General features: G+C 37.7%; 1 protein-coding gene across 1 annotated transcript in view; it reads right to left on the reverse strand.

Moving 5' to 3' along the window:
- Window positions 1-4124: 4124 nt before the first annotated feature.
- Window positions 4125-23841, reverse strand: part of FAM131B (family with sequence similarity 131 member B) — a 1261947-nt gene continuing 1242230 nt past the window's right edge. The window contains exon 7 of the mRNA XM_044079869.1: window positions 4125-7309. Within this exon, the coding sequence (XP_043935804.1) occupies window positions 6744-7309 (566 nt within the window). The 3' untranslated portion in view covers window positions 4125-6743. The remainder of the gene's footprint in view (window positions 7310-23841) is intronic.

The raw sequence follows: 23841 nt of genomic DNA on the forward strand, positions 1-23841 counted from the left end.
TTCCTACATGAAAGTTACTTATGTATTTATTCTTTCATTTGATGAAAACAAATGCCTGAGGTATAAAATCATAGTCATAGAAATGGCAGTAATTGATGGATACATTGTGTGTGCGTGTGTTTGTGTGTGTGTGTGTGTGTGTGTGTGTGTGTGTGTGTGTGTGTGTGTGTGTGCATAGGTAAAATGAGTGTGTGTATGTGGCATTGGGTGCAGATGCTCTGAACTGATTTCAATTTTTGCAGAATGTCTCTGATTCTTTGAGTCAATGTTTGGTTTGTTTCTTGTAAAGTTTGTGCTTTACCTGGCAAATCAGTGAAGATCGTAGTCAGTAAGTAATGATGACATTTGAGTTTTGAACTTAATAGTTTTCATAAAATGAACACTAATGTAAAACCTATTATTATTCAAGTTTCAAAGTATATAAATGCAATAGTTGTCCCCAATTTTTATCTTTTGTTCACCATTTTTACTGTTCTCCTTAATTTATGAGGTTAGAGGTTTAGACTCATGTTAGATGGGGCACACACTGTACTCTGACACATTCCTGTGAATCTAAAAGTAGCAAGTTGGCCATATTTTTTCACTCTCCATCATAGTCCAACATCAGCATCACACTCAATGAGGTTCTATCTGTAGTGGTTTGGGAGGGAGTTTCTGATAGCAGCTGGCCACTGGCAGTGTCACATTCAGTAGTGCTGCCATCTGACAGCGCTTAGTTATGTGGCTAAGTTTTGGCTGTGACTACAATGTGTAGAGTCTGCATGTATTCCCTGTGTCTGTATGGGTTCTAGCCATGTGCTTTGGTTTGTTCTCACAGACCCTCAGCTGTATAATATATGACAATGACTATTTGTACTTTACTTCTGTCCCAGTCTAACCTATAGAATTAGTATATCTTTATATTTGTCTTCTCAGTTTTTTTTTTTGTTTTAGGGAAATCTGTCTTGATAGCATTGTATATTATGCTGCTGACACAACTTATTTTTCCTTGAAAGAAAAAATATAAGACTGTATTTCTTTCCTTACTCATTTTTGTTGTTTTTGTTCAGGCCATCACTAAATTAAAATGTTGCAAATAAGCTCCAAGATGCATATCAGGTCATTTACAACCCTGTGATGTATAGGGGTAGGGGCCCCAAGACCCCTGGCTTCATTATTTTGCATTCCCATACGTATTATGGTATAATCTTGGCAGTTACAGTCTGTTAAAAGCATGGTGGGAGCTAAACAGTAAGATTAAGTGTGTAAAATCAAGGAAGAAGTAATCTATATGGATGGCAAGAGCCAGAGTGAGGGCAAAACAGGGGTGGCTGACTGGGGAAGCACAGGGAGGGCTAGTGTGGAACAAGTGAGGGGTCCCTCAGAGTCATTTGTCTACGGCTGTCCTTGGTGATCGCAGTCAGACATGTAAGGTGTATATACAGTCAGTAAACTGAGACAGTCTGTGGATGAAAATGAATGGCCACATCAGTTGTATGGTCACAAGTTAAGGCCACTGATGCTGCAATGGAGACTCACTCAATTCCTCTTAGCCCTACACATTTAGTTGTTTCCTGCAGCCCCCCTTTGCTTTGAAGTCACCAGCTGCCACTGAGTGTCAATTTTTTTTGTTTTTTTTTACTTAAGAAGCCCAAAATACTGATGCTGGTTGCTGGTGGTGATACAGTTTTCTGGCTAAAAATAATGTTCAAATCCAGAACTTGATAAAGACCTCCTTTGACTGGAACCCATAGACAATGTTCACCTGGACTTAATACTATCCCCAACTTTCTTCTCTTTCCCTCACTCTCTGTGATTTTACATTCCTTAGACATTTTTTCAGGTGATTTCATCTTTTTTTTCTCTTAAGTATGAAATAAGTTATTTGCTTTCCCAGCTAAGTACTCTTTTCTTTTGGTTTGATTTGTCATGTATAAAGTTTGGACTATTTCTCCATCAGCAGCATGGCCGTGCAATAAGACCTTACCCACACATATGCGCACCTAATCCTGGTGACTCGTACTGCCCATCCCCATCCACCCCCCCCTCTCAGACTGGACTTGCCATACTCCCAATGCTGGCAAATGTAAACTATGACCACAGGAGCAGAGTAGACCTAGGAGCCACAACTGCTGCATATAGAAGCTGTCTTATGTATGAATGATAGTCTTAACCCCTTAGATACTGAAGTATAATTGCAGCAATAAAAAAATCCCTACAACCCCTACTCCAAGGTGTCAGCATCTGCCAAAACTTATTGTACCCTATCCTGTCTATTAATTAAGTTCTGGTCTCCAGCAGGGTCTCAGAAAGTGTCATCATCCAGATGCATATCACCAATCCCACCCCTCCTCTACCTTTCTAATGTGCTCTAATCTACCCCAAAACTCCTCCTGCCCCTAACCATATTAACCCTGCATCTTGTCTTAAAAAAACTTCTGTAAACTTATAACTATACAAGACACATAGACACACACAAATGCACCAACACATACATGCACGCATGTAGACACACACACACACACACACACACACACACACACACACACACACACACACACACACACACACACACATACACACACTCCTAAATATTGAATATTTTTATGTTTTTATTCAAATAACAAAATATATAACAAAAAAACATTGAAACAAAAAATACTGTACAATTCCTGAACAGGTTATAATGTGGTTCCAGCAGGGGGCATGACCATTTTCCTTGCTCTGCTGTGATCAATGTTTTGTGATTCAGTGTTTTTTGTTCAATATTCTGTGGCTGGAGCAAAAAATATACTACAAAATTAGATAGATAGATAGATAGATAGATAGATAGATAGATAGATAGATAGATAGATAGATAGATAGATAGATAGAGATATAAAATGTAGGGTCTTGTCCCCTAGCAAAACTTACTTTTTGGTACTTTTCAAGGGTTTCATTATTTTGAATATGAGTTTTTCCATTCTCCATATTAATTCTCCCATGCATTTTACATGAGCATTTTTTTCTTGAAGAATCATGGGGCAGCTGTTTTGACTTAACTATCAGTACCGTTAAAGTCATGAAACTGACATTGATTATAGGGGAAATGCAGAAAATGGCAAAATCACATGTTATGATATATTGTTACACTGATCTTTTATAAAAAAGGTTCACATTTCCAGTGGGATTACAATATACTTTACACCCAGCAAAAGCATTTTGCAATCACATTGCAAGAATGCTAAAAAATAAATAAAAACTAAACCATAAAGATTATAATCATGTTGATATATGTTTTTACTAAAATGGTATGCATTGTAGGTATTCCTAATTAAATACAGAAAATTAGTATGCTTTGAACTAGCGTAGGAACTTGGTAACAAATAAATGAAACCACTTTGTCAATTAATCTGAAAAGAGTATTCGCTAGCACATTTTTATGAATCATGTGCTGGCACTAGAAATTTAATTAGCTCTGGACAAAGTGTATTTTCTAGCAGCATTTCCTATTTATTGAATTTGGGTATTACATTATTATATTATTGTATTATTATAGTTATTATATATATATATATATATATATATATATATATATATATATATATATATATATATATATAAATAACATTATAGTTTTTGTAGTTTGCCTAAAGTATTGGAGAAGATTAAGAATTTATTTCAGCATGTTTCATATCACTGACCTTGTAAACTGAGCACTTTTTCATTTCCATCCTTAGTACAAACAAGACAAAAATCACACACAGGCAGCAGGCAATGTTGTGGGTGCCTATATAAAGATTCCACAACAGGATAATATAGTCAACTCCCCTCTATATTTGAATCTATCCTTAGAGTCTCTTCAAGTAAAGATATCTTCTTGTATCTTTGTTCCTCAATGCATGTTAATTCTGTACATGTTCTTTTTGCAGTTAGCTGCAGAGTTTAAGTCAGTTTTCTCAAGTATACTTAAATATAACTGTGCATTATGAAAAATACCAGCAACTTGAATATGAATTTGCTTGAGCATCACAGCTCAGAACAAACTTAAAGACAATGAAAATTTGGAAAACATTTCTCAAAAATTAAAAGAAAAAATATTTTAAATTGATTATCTTTGCCATTTTGGCAATGGGATTGTAAACATCCAATGTTGAGTACCTTAAATATAGCTATTTGCAAGTAAATTTAATATATTTCTTATAAACCCAAAATGCATCACTGACAAAGCAAAAGAGAGGAAAGTCAATATTAAGTGATGAAACAGCTAAGTCATAATTAGCCTTAGAAACTTTTTGGCCATTATTAACAGTTTTTGTTCTTTCTTTTTTAAACAATAAGGCAGTGACACATATTTCAGTTTGTAATAATAACATACTTTCAAAACGGAATCTAAAAAAATAAAGAAAAACACCTATCCTCTCATTTAATCACTTCAGCACAAGAAATCTGAAAAGATCTGCCACACTGTGACGGTGGTCTACCCATGATTCATAAATGTTTCAATAAATGCATAAAATGAGGAATGTGACATAAACAGTGATTAACATACACTGTGCCTGAGAACTCACAGTTTCCAAAACATTTTAAACACTGACAATAAAGAATGTAAGCCATAGTCTGCAGCACATGCATAATCCAGAAGTCTGAAAGTTTTCATATAGAAGCAAACATTCTGCTCTTCACAAGATTTAAAGCAAACTATATCCAACTTCAGAGTTTGTATTGCACTGCCCAAGTTTGGATTTTCTCTCACATTAATGTTTTTTCTTTTTTTATTCTTTCACCATAAAATGTTACGGTCCTTAAAGATATGTATTTCTGATCCATTGACCATGCATTACTGTTAAACAGAGGCTCAGAGAAAAACCACATCCATCATTAAATAACAATTATTTGCAAAAGATCACAGTTCATATTTAAAGTATCTGATCCTGCCATTTAAACAAAGATTTGGTTATTAAAACAGAGTACCTTTCGGCCATCCAGCAAAATAATTTTTTACGGCACAATTCAAACTATATTCTTTCATTAACAGAAAGGTTACAGGTAATGTTTTGTATTTAATTAATGTGTTAGTAGCTTGACTTGGAGCCATTATTGATTTGTCATACATTGTCACTCATTACTTGCCAGAGTAGAGACTGACCATCATCCTCATTCTGTATTCATTCCCATACTTACCTGCTTCAGAAAGAGACATTACCACTTCAAATGTGTGCTTTGTTCCACTTGGGGATTAAAAGAAAATAAATCAGTATGACATTATTCCATTATTCACCAGCAAAATGTTTTGTCAGAACTTTCTAAACTAGAAGACTTTACTTGACAATGTGAACCCAGATGAGAATCAGGATCAGGGCAACAACATTTCAGTGACCGTTTTAAGGAATTTCATATAGAAGACCCATTGCTTTAGTACCTGAAGGCATGAGCACGAAGTGTATATTACATCGTGATTGCTGTTGCTGCTCTTAAATTTCTAGAGTATATTATGAAAAGGTAATTATTGGAGAGTCGGTAAATTGTCATAAATTTCAATTTTATTTGTAGCAGTCTACTTTCTAATGAAATTTGATTGATGCCATGTTGCTATCCTGTGGGTTTCCAATATTAGTTGCCTGAGGTGCACCTTTTTCTTGACTCTCTTGCTAGCACTGTGTAACCCAAAGTGACACAGCATTTAACAGAAGTGATAGATATCTCTTCTTGTTTTTGGGTCAATAAGGCCATCATGTATTCCCCAGCTGTGAGGATGAGGCCAGAATGACTGGTTTTCCGGAAGTAGCAAGAAAGTATTACAGAGTGGAAGCAGCAGTTTTTCCATGTTGCTAATGTCTAGAAATGCAGCTACAGCTTCTGTTTTCACTCAAGTTTCTCATTTCTTTCTGACCTTTAGAAGTAGCTAGACAAGACTATGAATTTATTGTTCTGAAGGCAGAGTGGCAAACAAAATTATTTTGGCAAGTCAGTTGCCATGTTTGGCACTTCTTATGTACTGTAATAAATACAAAACAGCAATTTAACTGTCAAAGACCACCAGCCACCCATATTACTTTACTGTCTCTACCTGTCTTATGAAATAAATATCCCATGCAAGTCTTAAAACCTTTCACACAATCACTGCTTCTAACCCCAGAAAGTATATTCACATCACTAAAACTTGTAACCAAAGGCAAACAGAGTTTACCCCATTAGTTATCCACTCAGTCTTCTTGCTTTGCAAGAGGATGATATTTTCAGATCAATTAAAAACAGTTGACATGATGCAATTATTTATCAATAATGCAATGTGCTTTGCAGCCTTCATAGTATCACACATCTCCCTAGTAGCAGACAGTGAAGAAATAGGCAACTCAGTGACAGCACTTACAGAGACGACATCCATCAGTAAATAATGGGCACACCTGGACAGCACCAGCATGTCTGGCTAGCAGACATCTCTGCCTAAGGAACTGCATGAAAATAAATAGATAAATAAATAAATAAATACATAATTATGACAATTTGCAGTGTAAAATGCTCCCTAAAAAATCTTTCTAGACTGGCATCACTTGGGAAACCTACCTGAAGGGCAGTATTAAGAGATACTGGCCTATTCAGACCCACCTTCTAGACATGCATTGCTTATTCATTTCTGAGTAGGTGCAAATAAAGCACCCTAACTTCTCAAAAGAGTAGCAACAAACATCCAAGTTGAGTAATTAAGTTCCATGGGCTAGAAGAATCAATTGTTTAGCCTAAGATATCAGTATCTCTTTTTGGCTTGCATTTTCCAAGTGCAGTCAGTTATTATTATTCTCACCTTCCTCTTCATCAAATGACTGAACCCCAGAGGATGTCACATCAGAAACCTTCCTGCAGAAATTTGCATGTTCAGCCTCCTCCCTTGGAGAGAGTGACTCCAAATCTTTGCATAAGACATCATCCTCCTCTGGGGATGACTTCTTGTTCAGGAGAGGTGTGTTTTCAACCAGCTGGGCATCCTGCATTTCCTCACAGCGTAAAGCAACATAGCCACCCTCTTCCTGGTAGTAGGTGGCATTGGGGTTTGGCTGGTTTTCCCATATGTTGACTAGGGGAGTAGTTTGTGATGACAAATTCTGTTGTTGTTGTTGTTGTTGTTGTTGTTGTTGTTGCTGTTGTTGCTGCTGCAGGTGTTGTAAATAAATAGCTTCCTGCAGGCTTTGCTTACGCTCCTCAAAATTATGCCCCACATAGGAGCCTGCTGCAGGTGAGGCAATCAGGGATTGATCACTTGGCTCCCAAGCATCAGATGAACTTAGGCAATACATTCCCTGTGAGACATAGTTGTGGGGCCATCCCTCCTGGTAGTTTTGCATCATGTACTCTAGGGTGAACAGAAACAAAAGAAAACAAAATTACATTTTAAGACAGAGCTACATGAGTCAGTATTGCTCTACAGTGATACCAGCGTGAAGCATTTATAAGGAATCTTATTCGACCAAAAGTATGCAATATGAGGCAAGTCTGACCTTCTGAATGTTGCCTCTCATTTGGTTTCATTTTGTGGAGTTGTATAATTTTCAGGAGTTTTTACACTCCTGGGCACAGCTTGCGTCCCTTAGTTTTTTTTGTTTTTGTTTTTTTTTTGTGAAAGTTTCAGTCACAGCAATATTTACTATTTCAGATTACATACAAGTGCTGGAAAGTAGTACATTTTTTCAGGCTTAACAATCAGGATCCTTGTCTCCCCTCACAAAAGTACTGAAAAGTGTATTATTTCGCATGTTATAAGGCCAGTATTCTTCTGCTTTATCCTATACAGTTATGTCTTCTTGGTCACATGTATTATAGCAATAACCCACGCCTGGGTGTGGGTAATGCGGGATTTACCCACGGTTGGCGTGGTTTGGTCCCAAGGGCGAAGCAATGGAGATCGGAGGACTGAAGGACGGGTTTACTCGAACCAGGTGATCAATCACAAAGGCTCAGGTAAGGTGAATCTACCTTCTTTTTCTGTTTTAGATCAGGGACTAGATTTGTATTTGTTCTGTTAAGACTTTATTTTTAAGTCAGGGACAGAAAGATTACTGTCTTGTCATAGATCAGGGAAACAGAGCAGGTAGGCAGTCATTCTGAAGAGACTATAAAAACATCCGTGGTACCACGTTAAAAATAAGGTGTTACATAATGATTAAAAAGGGTAGAACAAAATGGGTAATAATTGTACAAAAAGGTCCCAAAATCCACCGTTAACCAAAGACGCAAAATACATGCAGTCACAGCATGCTGATAATATTAAATACTACTCAAAATGGGTTAATAAGTATGAATTTGATGGTAAACTAGAGAAATCCTCACTTGTCAAACTTGTCAAACAGCTTAAAACCGATTCTAGAGGGCGGGTAAAAAAGCAACGTCAATTAGGAATTCCTCAGGCACACAGGTGGATTGAGGAAGTAAACCGAAGGGAACAAAAGAGTAATAATTCAAAAGCAATGTTTTTAGATAAGGAGGACAATAAGTTAGCAATAGCATCAGCCCCTCCGCCTCCCTTACCAGAATATGAGGCAAGTGAAGAAGTTAGTCCACCCCTGCGATATCCTACTGTCACTGTGAGTAGAGACACTACAAAAGTGAAACCGTTTGTTAGAGATCCCGTCGAGACCAGGTCTCGAACACGGGCAGGAAACTCAAAAGGGGACATTGAGTTATATCAAATGGGTAGAAATTCATGATTTATGAGTGAAGAAGAAATATGCCCAATTATAGAAGTGCCTAATCCTCAGGCAGGGCAAGAAGGTCAGGACCCAACTATTCTAGTGTATAGACCCTGGACTCCGGAAGACATCTGGAAAGCCACTGAGGGAATTCCCCATCCAAAAGTTAATTTTAGAAAGTTCTTAGAAGATTTGCAAGGAATGAGGCTGAGTTATAATTTAAATGGAGAAGAGGTAGAAAAAGTAGTCAGACAAATTGTGGGACCAGATTGGCACATGATTAGTGGCGACTGGAATCCCCATGATATTGCGCTCAGGCCCCTCCCACATAGCAGCGCAGAGTTAGACAACAGAGTGTAAGGTCTTACAGACCGAATCTCTGAGAAATGGAAGCCTAGGGCAGACTGGACTTGCATTAATCAATGCATCCAACAGGAAGGTGAAGCTGTTAACCGATATTATGCCAGACTATTAGAATGTTTTAATAACCATTGTGGAATGCAGGTTCCTGAAGACCAGACACATGATTCCCCATACGAGCAGCAGTTAAAGAATGCATTTTTGAAAGGCAATATTGCACCTATAAGCAGCTTTATTACAAAACACATGGTAGATCATCGTACAAGCAGGTTACAGTCATTGCTTGAATATGCTAGGCATGCCGAAAGGCATTTTAATAGCAAAAAGAAAAAGAAAGCCCAAGTATTTTCTGTAGAAGATGGAGCAGAGGTTTATGTAGTACAGTCTGGTAAAAAGGTCAAGAAAAATGCCCAGGGAAACAAACAATCTGATCAACGATCAGAGGACTTTGAAGGGCGAAAGAAAAGGGGTGAATGTTTTAAATGCGGTAAGAAAGGACACTTGGCAAGGAATTGCAAGAAAAACAAGAAGGCAACCACGGAGGATAAGGAGGGTGAGGACTGGCTATATGGTAATCAGGAATCACTAGAAGGGGATAGCAGAGAAAGGACAAATGAGTATGTGATAGAGGGAGTAGAGAATGTGACAGAAGAAACAGAGGAAGTGCAGGAAGTCACGGATAGTGAAGAAAATGAAATACTGGATTTGGCTTTATTGAGCTTAGAGCTCTATTTAGCAGACCCAAAACCAGAAGTTACACTCCTGGTAGAAGGGAGGGAAGTCAGATTCTTGTGTGACTCAGGGGCATCACGGACCCTGGTACATCCCTCCAAACTGCCAGAGAATTCAGAGTCACCTGATTACATATTAGTGAAAGCAGCTAATGGACAGCTGTATCGGGAGCCCCTCTCCCATAATATTGTGATAACTGATCCTGTTTCAGGATTGACCCAGAAAAGCAAAATTGTTGTATCTGCAAAATGCCCAGTAAACCTCTTGGGCAGAGACCTTATGCAGCTATTTGGTATAGCAGTAGTTCCGACTATGCAGGGTATGGAAGCACAGCGACAAATTGATACCTTTGCAGTGCAATCGGAGGGTGAAATGTTTTATTGGTACAGCCAGGACTTGGTTACGACTAGTCCAGGGGTGGTGACCGAAGAGTTGATGAACGTAGCCATCAGCAAGTTCCCCTCCCTTGACATTGATAAACAGCATTTATTGCATTGTACTCTGTATTATTGTAATACACCAGGACCTGATAAGGAATATGAGCAAGAATTGTTTAGAAATCATGCAAACAGACTGGTATTACGTAATCTGTACTGGGACACAGAAGGGAACAGTGTAGCCGCTGTTCATTGCCCCAGGAGTTCTTTGCACATTATAAATCTAATCGATTACCACATGTTAGCTTAACTAAGGACAAGAATGTAAAATGGGTAGACTTAGGAGAAAAAGTCACGAGATGGGAAAAACAGACAGAGTTAGAACTATCAGAACAAGGAATACAAGTGCAGAAGCTGAATTGGATAACTCAGACCCACCCAGCTGTACACTTGCAGTCTAGCAAGGACAGCTGATTGGCACTCCTATTGAAGGAGGAAGAGAATGCCTTACAGAATATACCAGAAAATCTGTGGTCAACAGGGAAATCAGATGTAGGACTTATTCGTACAGCAGGACCAGTTACTATTATGCCAAAGTGAGCATTTAGACCACAAAAGAGACAGTATCCCTTAAGAAAAGATGCAGAGGTAGGAATCAAACCTATTATAGCAGCTTTGCTTAAGGAAGGGGTGCTGGTGGAATCTCCTGATTCACCGTGTGACACACCCTTATTTCCTGTTAAGAAAGCAAATGGAGAGTGGCGTATGGTCCAAGATTTACAAGTTGTAAATGATGCAGTAATACCAAGGGCACCTACGGTGCCAGACCCACACACCCTGTTGAATGATTTAAAACCTCAACAGAAATATTTTTCTGTGGTAGATATCAGCAATGCGTTCTTTTTGATACCAATACACCCTGACAGCCAGTATTGGTTTGCATTCACATTTCAGGGGAAAAGGTATACATATACGTGACTACCACAGGGGTATTGCGAAAGTCCAATAATATTCTCACAAGAAATGGCAAGCAACTTGGAGGGATTTACCCCACCAAGAGGTAGTCAGATTTTGCTTTATGTTGATGATATCCTGCTGGCGTCCCCCACCCAGCAAGATTGTAAAGAGGACACTATAGCACTATTACAATTTTTAGCCACTAAAGGAATAAAGTAAGCAAAAATAAACTGCAGCTTTGGAAAAAACAAGTTAAATACCTAGGATATGTAATATCCAAGGAAGGTAGAACATTAGATGAGGACAGAAAAATAGTGATTTTTGCAGCACCAAAACCCACTACCAAGAAGGAAATGATGTCCTTCCTGGGTACAACAAATTTTTGTTGGAGTTGGATTCCAAACTATGCCTTGGAATCTGCACCATTGACTAACTTGATTTATAAAAAGCCTATAGCACCACAGGATTTGATACAATGGACACCAGAAGCAGAATCTGCTTTCTGCAAACTGAAACAGTTAATAGCGTCCTCATTAGTTTTGGGATTACCAAACTATCATAAACGTTTTTTCCAAACTGTAGATTGTAAGCAAGGTTATATGACATCAGTGTTAACACAGCAGCATGGGGACAAGCAACGCCCTATTGCTTATTATTCATCACAACTGGACCCAGTGGCACGGTCTTTACCTCACTGTGTACAAGCAGTAGTTGCAGCTGCAATGGCAGTACAGGCTTCGGCCTCAGTAGTGTTGTTCCACCCTCTCACATTGAGAGTGCCTCATGTAGTCGCAATTATTTTACTGCAAGAGAAGGTAGCATATCTTTCCCCTGCTAGGCATCTTTCCTGTATGACTATATTGTTGAGCCAACCTCATATGACAATTGAACGATGTACGACTTTGAACCCTTCCACCTTGCTCCCAACCGCTGCAGATGGCACACCACACAGCTGCCTGCAGGTGATTGAGCAAAAGACACTGCCTAGAAAAGACCTTACAGATGTTCCCTTGGATGACGCCAAGGTGACATACTACGTGGACGGCTCATGCAAAAGGGGTCCTGCAAGATAGAACCTAGTAGGATATGCAGTAGTTTCTGACACAGACATTATAGAAGCATTATCTTTACCACATAGTTTATCTGCACAGGCAGCAGAATTGATTGTCTTGACACGGGCATGTACCTTAGCAAAGGGTAAATGTGTAAACATTTTTACTGACAGCCAGTATGCTTTTTCTACTGTACATGTTTTTGCACAACAGTAGAAAAATCGAGGAATGATAACATCTACTGGCAAACCAATCAATCATGCACAGTTTATTTTAGATCTTTTAGAATCTATTCAGTTACCTCAGAAAGTAGCTATTTGTAAATGCACAGCTCAAACCAAGCAACAGGACAGGATTTCAAAAGGTAATGCGAGAGCTGATACAGCTGCAAAGCAGGCAGCTTCACAAGTATTTCTTTTGAATGAGGAACTACAACCCTCTGAGATTTTAGACTTAGAAATGTTAAAGACAATGCAAACACTTACTATGCAAACTGAAAAACAAAGATGGGTAAAACGAGGAGCAATTCTTGAAAAGGGGCTGTACATCTCTAAAGAAGGGAAACCGATATTGCCATCTAATTTGTTGAGATATGCAGCTTTGTTGAGCCATGGGCAGTGCCATGTCTCAGCAGGGGGATGGTACAGCTGGTGAACCAAGTGTTCATGACGTACGGATTTACAAACTACTCTAAAAAAATTTGTTCGTTATGCCACATCTGTAATAAACATCATGCACAAGGGGTGTTAAAGCCCAAGCAACGGAGTTTCCCTACACCACCGTATCTGTTTCATACTATCTGTATGGATTTCATAGAGTTGAATACATGTGAAAATAAGAAGTATTGTCTTGTCATTATAGATATGTTTTCCAGATGGGTGGAAGCCTTTCCGACTAAAAATCCAGACGCTACGACTGTGGCCAAAGTGCTTGTTAAAGAAATCATCCCTAGATTCAGCATTCCGGAAAGGATCTACAGTGACAACGGCACACACTTCGTGAATCAGACCATACAGCAGTTAAGTAAACATTTTTATATTTCTCTAAAGAATCATTGTGCGTATCGCCCGCAATCATCAGGGCTAGTAGAGAGGCATAATGGGATTTTAAAGAGTAAGCTAAGAAAATTAATGACAGAAACGCAGAAAAACTGGGTGTACTGTCTGCCCCTGGCACTGTTGAGCATGAGAACTGTTCTGAATGCAAAAGGATTGACTCCTTTTGAAAAGCTCTTTGGAAGGGCTTACTATATACCTAAGTGGAAATCTCTCATGCCTGCAGACCAGGAAGCTGACAGTACATTAGCAGAGTATATGCGTAATTTGTTAAATTCTAAACATTTGTTGCAGTTAAATTCTGTTTCAGATAAAGAATGAACCAGACCATCAGAAGTGGCAGTGCCCCCTGGAGCATGCATCTGGCTGAAGATAGTTAAGAGGAAAAATTGGGCGTCTCCGAAGTGGGAAGGTCCATATCAAGTGCTTTTATCAACACCCACTGCAGTCAAAATTGTGGAGCGTGCCTCCTGGATCCACTTGATGCACTGTAAATTAGTTAAAAACTTTGAACTGGACATAAATCTTGTTACATGCCAAGAGCAAAAATGATAGAGTCCAGAAGAAACAGGAATGCAGAACAACCCTTTCCTCAGAAGTATTGCATAATCATCCTGTTAACAGTATTTGTGACAATGATATTTTTGTTGTGGCCTTTTCTTTCCCAGCCACACAGACTGAACTGAATAAACGTGAAGCATTACTCATAAACTGGCATCCAAACTTTAACACTTACCAGGCAATTAAATATGTGTATGCTGAGACTTTCAATGTTTCCAACTGCTGGATTTGCACAGCTTTGTCGGCAGCATACGGGGGGTTATTAATGACTACAGTCCCCCTAGGGATCAATGAGACCTGGGAGAACTTGATTTATAATACCTCAACCATTACAGCATAAGATAAAATAGAATTGCACTTGTCTGTTCCACAAAACGGAACTGTGTGTTTTTATAAAAATGATACTGTTCAGGTGGGTTGGAGCAATTGCAATGTGACTGTTCCTTATAGATGTTACACTAAAGGTAACAAAGTAGATCTTTATTGTAATACAAACTATGATTCATTTCTTGGACTGATGCACAAAACACTTGATGAAGTAAAACATAATTCTGTCCTTTATAAACAGCTATCTATAATTGATAGAAAAATGTTTCATGCAGGGCGAGTGTACATTCATAGCAAAGTTACTACTAAAGTAGAGGATTGTTATTTTGTGTGTGGCAGAAAGGCATACAAATGGTTACCTGAGAATTGGTCCGGCAGTTGTTTTTTGGGTTACCTGGTTCCGGCCATACGACACACTGCAGTTTTGCCTCATGGGAAAATTCGAAATGTCCGAGAATTCATCAAGAAACCTGTAAATCCAGTGGGACAAATCAATGCACGTTGGAAAGACCATCACTCTCTAGGTAAAGGACTGACACACATGGACTTGAGTGATAGTGTTATATCATGGACAGGCATATTACCAGCATATGGAGCAGTGAAATCAATCTGGGAGCTGAGAAAACTGTCAAAACTTCTCGAAGTAATGAGCAACGCAACTTTTTCTGCTCTCGAATTGGTGACTGATGAACTGAATGCTATGAGAACTGTAGTGCTCCAAAACCGCATGGCTCTCGACTTCACCCTAGCGGCGAGAGGTGGTACGTGCGCTTTAATCCAAGAAGAATGCTGTTTGTATATTCCTGACCATAAACATGAGATAGACAATCATCTTGAGGTAATTCAGCAAGTGTCGGCCATGACCAAACCAGACCCAAACCCACTGACGGACTTTTTCCAGAAATGGTTTGGGGGGTGGGGTATCATCCTAATGAACATCCTGATTGCCATTTGTGTAGGTATGCTCCTACTGGGAGTATGTGTTTGTTGTGGTATCCCCTACATGAAAAGACTGATTAAAGACCTTATAGACATGCCACCTTATATCAAAGTACTGAGTTTGAAGAAGTTTAAACTGAATGACTCTCTTAACTACAAATCCTGAGTGGAAGAGGTTAGGAGAAGAAAACAAACTGTTTATGCTTATTTTGAAAGTAGAATAAAAGTATTAATAGGGAGAAAATGTTAGAAATATATTTATTAATGTGTGTATTACCAATATGATTAGTGCATTTAGAGCATAGGGTTAACAAATTTATTCTATTTCATACTGCATAAATCTGTACAAACTGCAGTTGCTTTCTGACCTTGTACTGTTAGCTAAAATCTTGCTTGTGCCTTGTAAATGTACTGAGAAGCAGGTGATTTCTGCTTGCGTTAGGAAAATAATGAATAGAACAATACTACTTGTATGAAACTTAGACAAGAAGTTCCGCTGTGCCATGAGAAAATAGCTGTAGAAGTTACAGATAATTAGTACAAAGCCTGCTTGAAAATATGAACTGCAATCAGCATTTGCTTGTATCTGTATTAGAAAAATACCTTGAAAAGTAACACTGTACAATAGATGCTTGTAAATGGATTAATGGTCACCAAGGCCAGGTTGTTTTTCTGAAAATTTTCTCACAAATCTAGTCATGTCAGCAGAAAATCTGAAGTAACATCTGCTGTAGAACAATACTGAAAGTTGTGTTTGATTACGTCAGCTTAGAAGGCCATGTCTTGTAAAATAGTATAAGAATGAACATACTTCCTGTTAGTAGTTAGACAAATCCTTGTATTTGTATGTTTTTGTCTCCTTGCTGCAAGTAAACTGCCTTAACTGAACCTTATGTGTATTGGTCTTTGAAGTTTTTTCCTTTGACAACTTCTGATGTTGAATTTTAAATCCTTACAGGGATTACCCTTATTTGAGTTCATCAAGAAGCTGAGGTGGCAGCAATACCGATGCTGATGAGGATCCATACTGTAGTGAAATCCTGCTCTTAAAATTACTAATTGACCAGTATTCCTATATTCTATCCAGTACTACTATATCTTCTTGACTGTATACACTGTACCATGCTGTCCTCGACTCTGCATTCTTAAGAAAGTTCAGTTTACCACTGTCCAACTATCAAAACTTTGTTAGTGTAAACCCTCATTCTGATCTACCATTGAATCATTTTTCATACCATTGTATTGCCTGTATTATGATTATAATATGTTTGTATACTGACTATGCAAATATAGCTATTCAAGTTTTTTTTCTCACTATTATGTGTTCAAATAATCATTGTTTTATTTCTCAGTATTATATGCTCAAATTATTCATCACTGTGTGAGTATATGTGTATGTATATATATATATATATATATATATATATATATATATATATATATATATACTACTTTATATCTTCTGAGTTGTTTCTCCTAGGTCCTCTACTGAAAAGGGGTTTTCTACCCAGCAGGACTTTCCTGGTAAAGAAAAGCAAAAGCTAAAATAAATATATTTAGGAAATTGCAAATACCATGGTTTCTGCTAGGATATAATTAATTTATTTTGCTACTGATTACTAAATGAATTTAAACTGGTGACTGCATTTCTTTCATTTTGAGGTCAACTTACTGTTATCACTGTTGGTTCACAGTAGTGCACTGTTGTTTTGTTAATGTTTTGCATGGCAGCAGTATGCAAATGGATATAATGTTTTTGTTTGGTATGAAGGGGATGGATTTAGTGAATGGTATGGATCTGTTTGAAATTAGGAATGAGTTCTGTAATGATTCTCACAGATGCTTAGTCACACATTGTTACATACACAGGTGCACACACAAACATACACACACACACACACACACACACACACACACACACACACACACACACACACACACACACACACACACACACATACACACCCATATACACATTACCCCTACCAAAATCTCTCCATACAACAAAGAGGAGTCAAACATGTTTATTTCCCAGAGAAAAGGACCACATATGTTAGTCATTAGATTACTTCAAAATGCAATCATCTTTACCAGCCAACTTCTGTTTACCTTGAGCACAAGGGCAGTTCTGAGGATCCATTCTCGAAAGGTCTTGATAGAGTTGCCTCACAAACAGCTGGCAACTATAACAACAGCAACTTCAGCACTAACCAACACTCATCTGTTGAAGGCTACCTTCCTTCTTCGGCTATTTATACAGTTAAACCACCAGACGCTCTAAAGAGCAAGTGCAAAGATACAGCTGCCAGTCAGACACGCCCCCCAGTGAACGCGTGCAGCATGGGGTGCAAAACAAGCGTGCCGCGTGCAAACCTAGCAACCATCCATGTGAGTTACTTTCCGGGGTCCCCGTTTTGAGTGGAAAACTACTGCTTCACCAGTACTGCCGCCCCTTGTGTCTATAGCCACGTACCACCCTCCACTTTTCAAAATGCATACACATATTATTTTCTGACCATTAATGGTTCTTGAGTTTGACAACCTCAGAATAGCAAACTACAAGTCCCCGATTGAAAGCGTGTTTAGTTTCACAATGAATCCTTTGAATGCATTTTGTTAGTGTCGTTGGTAGATTCGTGTTGTACTTATTTATACAAACATGTACATACATAGTTTGTCACCCCTGTAAGTAAACTTCTCTAGAGACCCTTTCAGCCACCACCAGGATCATAATAGTCCAATGACTGGTGTCAGACCATGGCCTTAAGCTTAATGACAAAAAATGTGTCGTCATCCCCTTTGGGAAAAACTCAATTCCCACTAATTACCAAACTGACGGGAGTCCATTGACCACTGGAAGCCTTATAAAAGATCTGGGGGCACAGGTTGACAGCAACCTCTCCTCCGACCACCACATTGTCATTGTGGTCAAAAAGTCCATCTATGTGGCACATCTCATTAGTAAGGGTTTTGCATCCAGGAAAAAAGAGGTCATCATCTCTCTCTACTCTTCCCTCATTAGACCAATCATTGAGTATAATACCTCATTTGGAATATACCTCAATAGACACATGCAACAGCTGGAAAGGCCACAAAAGTACCTCATGAAGAGGATCCTAGGCCTTAAACACATATCCTACATGGACAGACTCAAAAACTCCAGCTATTCTCTGTCTCATATCATCTACTAAGAGGTGATCTCTGCTTGACTTACAAAGCCATGTCTGACCAAACTCTGTTAGAAATGCTACATCTAAAGAAATCCCAATCCCTCCTCACCACACACTTCAGAGACCTCAACCTCATTACCACAATCAACAGAACATGATGGAAGGACGGGTTCATAACCCACAGACTGCCCATGCTCTGGAATAGACTTCCCACACATGTCAAGCAGAGCACCTCACTGGCCCTCTTCAAGAAAAATCTTGATGAGTGGATGGGAAATTGAAAGTTCACCCCGGGGATCACTCCAGTGGCTCTACTTGATAGAGGCACTTGGAACTAACATCAGATGGCACAATGCCAGGGCATTTCTATGGGCTAGGCTTGTAAAGGCTCCAGGGCCATTAGCCTAGTACACACCTATAAACCTATGAACATACACATACACTCAGAGTTGCTCTTGGGCAAAGGAGTGAAATTTGGCACACTTTTTTATTTCTGAAGAAAATGTAACACAGCTGGACCACCAGTATGTATTACAGTTGACAAGGTAACAAAGGCTTAGAATTGATACTATTTGGATGGTGAAAGAGAGAGATGGGAATGATTGTGCTGGGAAAAGATCATGGAGATAGACTATGATGTGCACATGGGAGTCTCACATGAAGTATGTAGTGGTATTGTGTTAAAGTTTGTGTGTTTGTGTGCACATGCATGAGTGCATGTGAAAACCCAGTAAAGTATATTCTACAATATTCTGGACACTTGAGAGACATGCGCTGCATAACTAATATCATATTTTGGATGAAACATCTGAAAACAATAAATAAATGAGTAACTACTTCCAAATAATCAAAATACATTGCTCATGCTATTTTTAAAAACAAACTGCAACAAGCATGAGGCCAACATTGCAACACACAGATAAAACATATTTCACCATGGCATAAACTTAACAGTAACTCCTTGAAAAGTAATGCTTTTAGTAAAACACTCAGTGCAGTATTGATTAAATTATAAATCTGAATATGACAGGATTTACATTGCTTTTTATTCTGTCACTGTTGAAGCCCAGAGAAAACAAGAGAAAGGCTACAAAAAAATCCTCCCACACTTCAGTATTTCTGGCTCTAGTCTAGCACTCTTTACCTATCATGACATCATACTGGGGGTGGAGCTTCACAGAAAAATGAGCTTCAGAATGCCAACAGAAGCAAGCTTTGCATTGATAGTTTCAGTTAGCAGAAAATAATTCCAGCAAAGAAAACACACATTGCAGTTGTCACTAGAAAAAGTTGTTGTTGTTGTTTGTCTTTTGGCTTTTTCCTGGTAAGGGGTCACCACAGCGGAACTCCAGTCTACTAATGATAGGCAGTAGATTTTTACAAAACGCCGAGGTGCCAACTCAACGCCCAACCTTCAATGAAGGCACGCCCATTTATGCATGCATGTCTTTCGAATGCTACCCAACCGCAGGGAGGACATGCAGACTCCACACAGAAGGCACTCCCAAGCCAAGCCTGGTATCGAACGGGAAAACCTCTTGCTGTGAGATAACAATGCTACTGCCATACCACCGTGGCAATGATACTGTTAATTGCAATTTGCACGAAATAAAAGCAAAACAGTTAAAAAATGTAGACAACCGATCTTCTAATTGTTAGTTAAGGTAAGAGGTTAACCATAATTGCACTGTTATGCAGGGAGCATGGTGATTATACTCTGATATCTGGAAAAAGATAAATCAGTTAAGCACTTCTATAGTGTGAGACCCAATCTTAACAAATGTTAAACACACCCAGCTTCAGTTGTTAAGACTGGGTATCACGTGAGGTAGTTAAACCTGTCAATACTGAACATCAAATGACCAAAGCAGAATAAAAAAAAAAATCAGATTTGTTTCTGCCTGCTGTCTGTGCAAGTAATGTGTCCTTGACTTTTTTCTTTTTTTTTTCCATGTTTATTTTTATTTGTTTTCCAAAAGTATATTACAGTAGCTAACAATACAAACAATCATGAAAATTGTCAGATACAAAGTAATATTTGTTTCAACGTGCAATCAAGTCATATTTCTAAGTCACATAGAATAAAACCCATTTGCTATTTATTTTCAAATATTAACAGGAAAATGCATAGAATTATCCTAACTGCATGGTGTAGTAAACTCCAGCATACTAGAGACAATATTTACAGCAGGTATAAGAGCAGCTAAAGGGCAGAAGCATGAGAGAGATGTATCTGTATTTGATCCATCCTTAAGTTGCTTGTCTAAGCTTCTTTGATTTGTACTTTACTCAGTAAAGAGGAATTTTGTATACAATGTGATGATTTGATTCTTTGAATAATATTCATTCTTTTAATAACCCTGCCTTATACCATTTATGATTCTTACTGGTTTGGATTCTATTTTATTTATTTTAATTGATGTGTATGAGCTTTTATATATCTTTCTAATTATGTCAGTGAATTATTTTTGAATATTATAGAATGACAGTTTTTCAAATAGAAATTCTTGATTAATTCTATCAAAGGCTTTGCTAGTGTCTAACGCCATGGCATACCTTAGGGTAAGCGTGTTATCCCAGGTTTACCTAGAGTGGATAAACCCAGCTTGTTCTGGAGAAATGATTACTGACAGTCTTTTAAGTCTATTTGCTAAGATAGCAGCTAGGATTTTGATGTCAATATTTATTAGTGAGACTGGTCTGTAGTTTAGTGGATTTGATTTTTCTGAGTTAGGCTTATGAATAAAAATAGTTCTGGAGACATTTAGGTATGGATCTATAATGCCAAGCTCCCTGATGTGGTTGTATAGTTTTAGTAAATTGTTTGTTATGTTTTGGACAAAGATTTTGTAAAATTCATTCATGAAACCATCTGGTCCTGGTGCCTTACTTGATTTTAGTTTAGTTATTTCAGCTAGAATTTCTTATTTTGTGAATGGTGCTCTTAATATTTCATTTTGTTGTTCATTTATTTTTGGGAAGGTTAAATTTCTTAGGAAATTTGTATGAGCTTCTGATTTAGTTTGCTTTTGTGGTCCATACAAGTTCCTGTATCTGTCTTCAAAGGTCTTTGCAATTTCTTGATTTGTACTAATTTTCATTCCGTCATAGTTTAATTCTATTATATTTGGTATTGCTAGTTTGACTGCGATTATTCTTGCTAGCAGTTTAGAAGGGGTTTGAGCATTGCCAGCATATCTAATTAGCATCTTTATCTCAACAAAAGAGTATTGTTTTGAATGTAAGAGGTATAATTCTTTTTGTAAGTTTATCATCTGCGTTTTTTGGTTTGAGCTGTATTTGATTTGAATTTTCATTTCAACTTCTTTCAATTTGGTCTGTAGTTTATATTCTTCTTCTCTGTATACTTTTTTTGTAATGGGATGCTTTCTGAATTGAAATTCCACTCATTCTTGCTTTGCAAGCTGCCCACCACACTTCATACGGTATGTTCTTATCTAAAGGATTGTCTATTTCCAGTAGTATATTATTTATTTATTTATTGCATTACATCCTTCTTTTGCAAGAAGTTTGGATTTAAGGACCATGATGGGAATTTGGGTTTATTGTTTTTGTCGCTAGGTGGGATCAGTGCTATAGTAATTTCAGAATGGTCTGAGAGGAATCTGGGTTCTATCTTGTAGTCTGTTTTTGTTTCAAGTAGTATCTCGGAGACCAGGAACAAATCTATTCTACACCATAATTTATAATATGGAGAGTAATATATATATTTGTTAACTAAGGATTTGCTGTCACTAAAATTGTATGGGTCAGCTAGTTTGTAATCTATTATTAGGTCCTTTAGGGCTAATAAAATTTGGGAGTTGTATATTGTATTTTTAGTAGATCTGTCTGTTTCTGGGTTAAGAACCATGTTCCAGTCGCCTCCTAGTAGGTAATAGTAACTTGGGAATTTCATTAAGATATTATATATTTCAGTAATAAAATTTTGCTGTTTTACACATGGGCTATATAGGTTTAAGAATAAACCATATTTTAGGCAGTGGGTATTAGTATAAATAAAGTAACACCATCTGCCATTTTGGCCTGCCATGCATTCTGTTATTTCCCAAATGAAGGATTTTTAATAAGAATTGCAACACCCTTAGAGTTTGTACTATTGTCTGATGCTATTATTTTAAATAGCCATTTTTTTCTCTGTCTTTTTCCCAATCTTCGACAAGCATATGGGTCTCTTGTAAAAAGATTATGTTTGCCTTAGATTGGAAAAGTAGGTGCATAAGTAGCTTTCTTTTCGTTTTATCTTGGAGTCTCTTTATGTTCCATGACTCGATTATCCACATTTTTCTCTACATTGTAGGTTATAGTTAAAATAACTTTAGCGATTTCCCTTATACTTTGTTGGATTGTTTTAAGAACTGTTTTCATTAGCCTAAGTATAGCTATTGCAATGTGTTCCCTCCAGAAACACCCTAGTGCCTAACCAGTTATCGACTCCATCTGGAAAAGAATAAAAAAATGTAACTTTCAAAAACATTTCAATTAGTGTAGCGTGCATAAGGTAATGTTATAACACGTTTATGTAATAGGTGATATAAGTTAAAAGCACAACTCTGTAATATAAATTCTAATGCACTCAAGATCTGGCTATTCCTGTACAATACAGTATCCTAAATCCCTGCTCTCAGTTTCTCAATAGTGCCTTTTAGATTATGAGTAAGAACCATGCTAAACATTTAAATAACAAATCAGAGACAGAAATCCAGAGATTGGTTTACATACTTATTAGTGTTTACATATGACTATGAGATTTTTTCACTCTAATACTGTTATATTCTGCAATTTCAGAAGATAATCAACCCATTTGTCTTATGTTTGCTGACCAGCAACATTCCACTACATATGCAGTAATGATAGAAAAAAACACATGTATACATATTATATGCATAGTATACATATACATACATATATCAAGGTCACTGTTTTCAGTTTAGTGTCCTTAGATTCTGTTTTACATCTATTCTTATCCTTTTCCAAGGAAATGCCTTTTAATTACTTATGACCTTGTTGAAAAGAAATAGTAACAACACACAGTACCTTAAAACCTTTCGTTAGTAAAGCATCCGTTTTGGGATTTCTAGTGAGCTTCACTTTATTTCTAGGTAGCGTAGGAGTCTCCACTCTATTTCTACTTGGTTTTCATTGTTTTCCAATGTAGTGGAGTGGTTTGTTTCATTTCATTTCTTGATTGTTGTCCCAGGCTCTGTGAATTGTCCGGCAAAGGAAATAGAAGGTGTGCCACCTTGAAATGGGTCCTGGTGTAAAACTGAAGCTTGAAAGTTTCTTCTCGAAGCACACTGTCTACTTCCTGTTAATATGGGAATTTGCTGTGTCAGATGGAATGATGAGACAGGGATTTCTTCTTTTATTTTTGGTTGCATTTTCTAGAATAATACTTGCCACATTTGGTGTTTTAAGTTATGGATTCACTGCCATTTGATGGTCGGAGATTTCAAAGTCGGGAAGTGAGTTGAAAGCCTATAGAAATGCTGATTTTGCTTCTTTTGGTGAGTTAACCATGAATTCTGAAATCTTTGTATTGAAAGGAAAGGCAGATGGGGTATTTCATTTGAAACTTTATTTTCTTTCTGATTAGGAATGCACAGAAGGGAGAAAGTACTGTTCTTTGTTGTTTTATTTGTATTGGC

This window comes from Protopterus annectens, chromosome 8.part0 (genome assembly GCF_019279795.1).
Source record: "Protopterus annectens isolate FY-2018-M chromosome 8.part0, PAN1.0, whole genome shotgun sequence".
Lineage (NCBI taxonomy): Eukaryota > Metazoa > Chordata > Ceratodontiformes > Protopteridae > Protopterus > Protopterus annectens.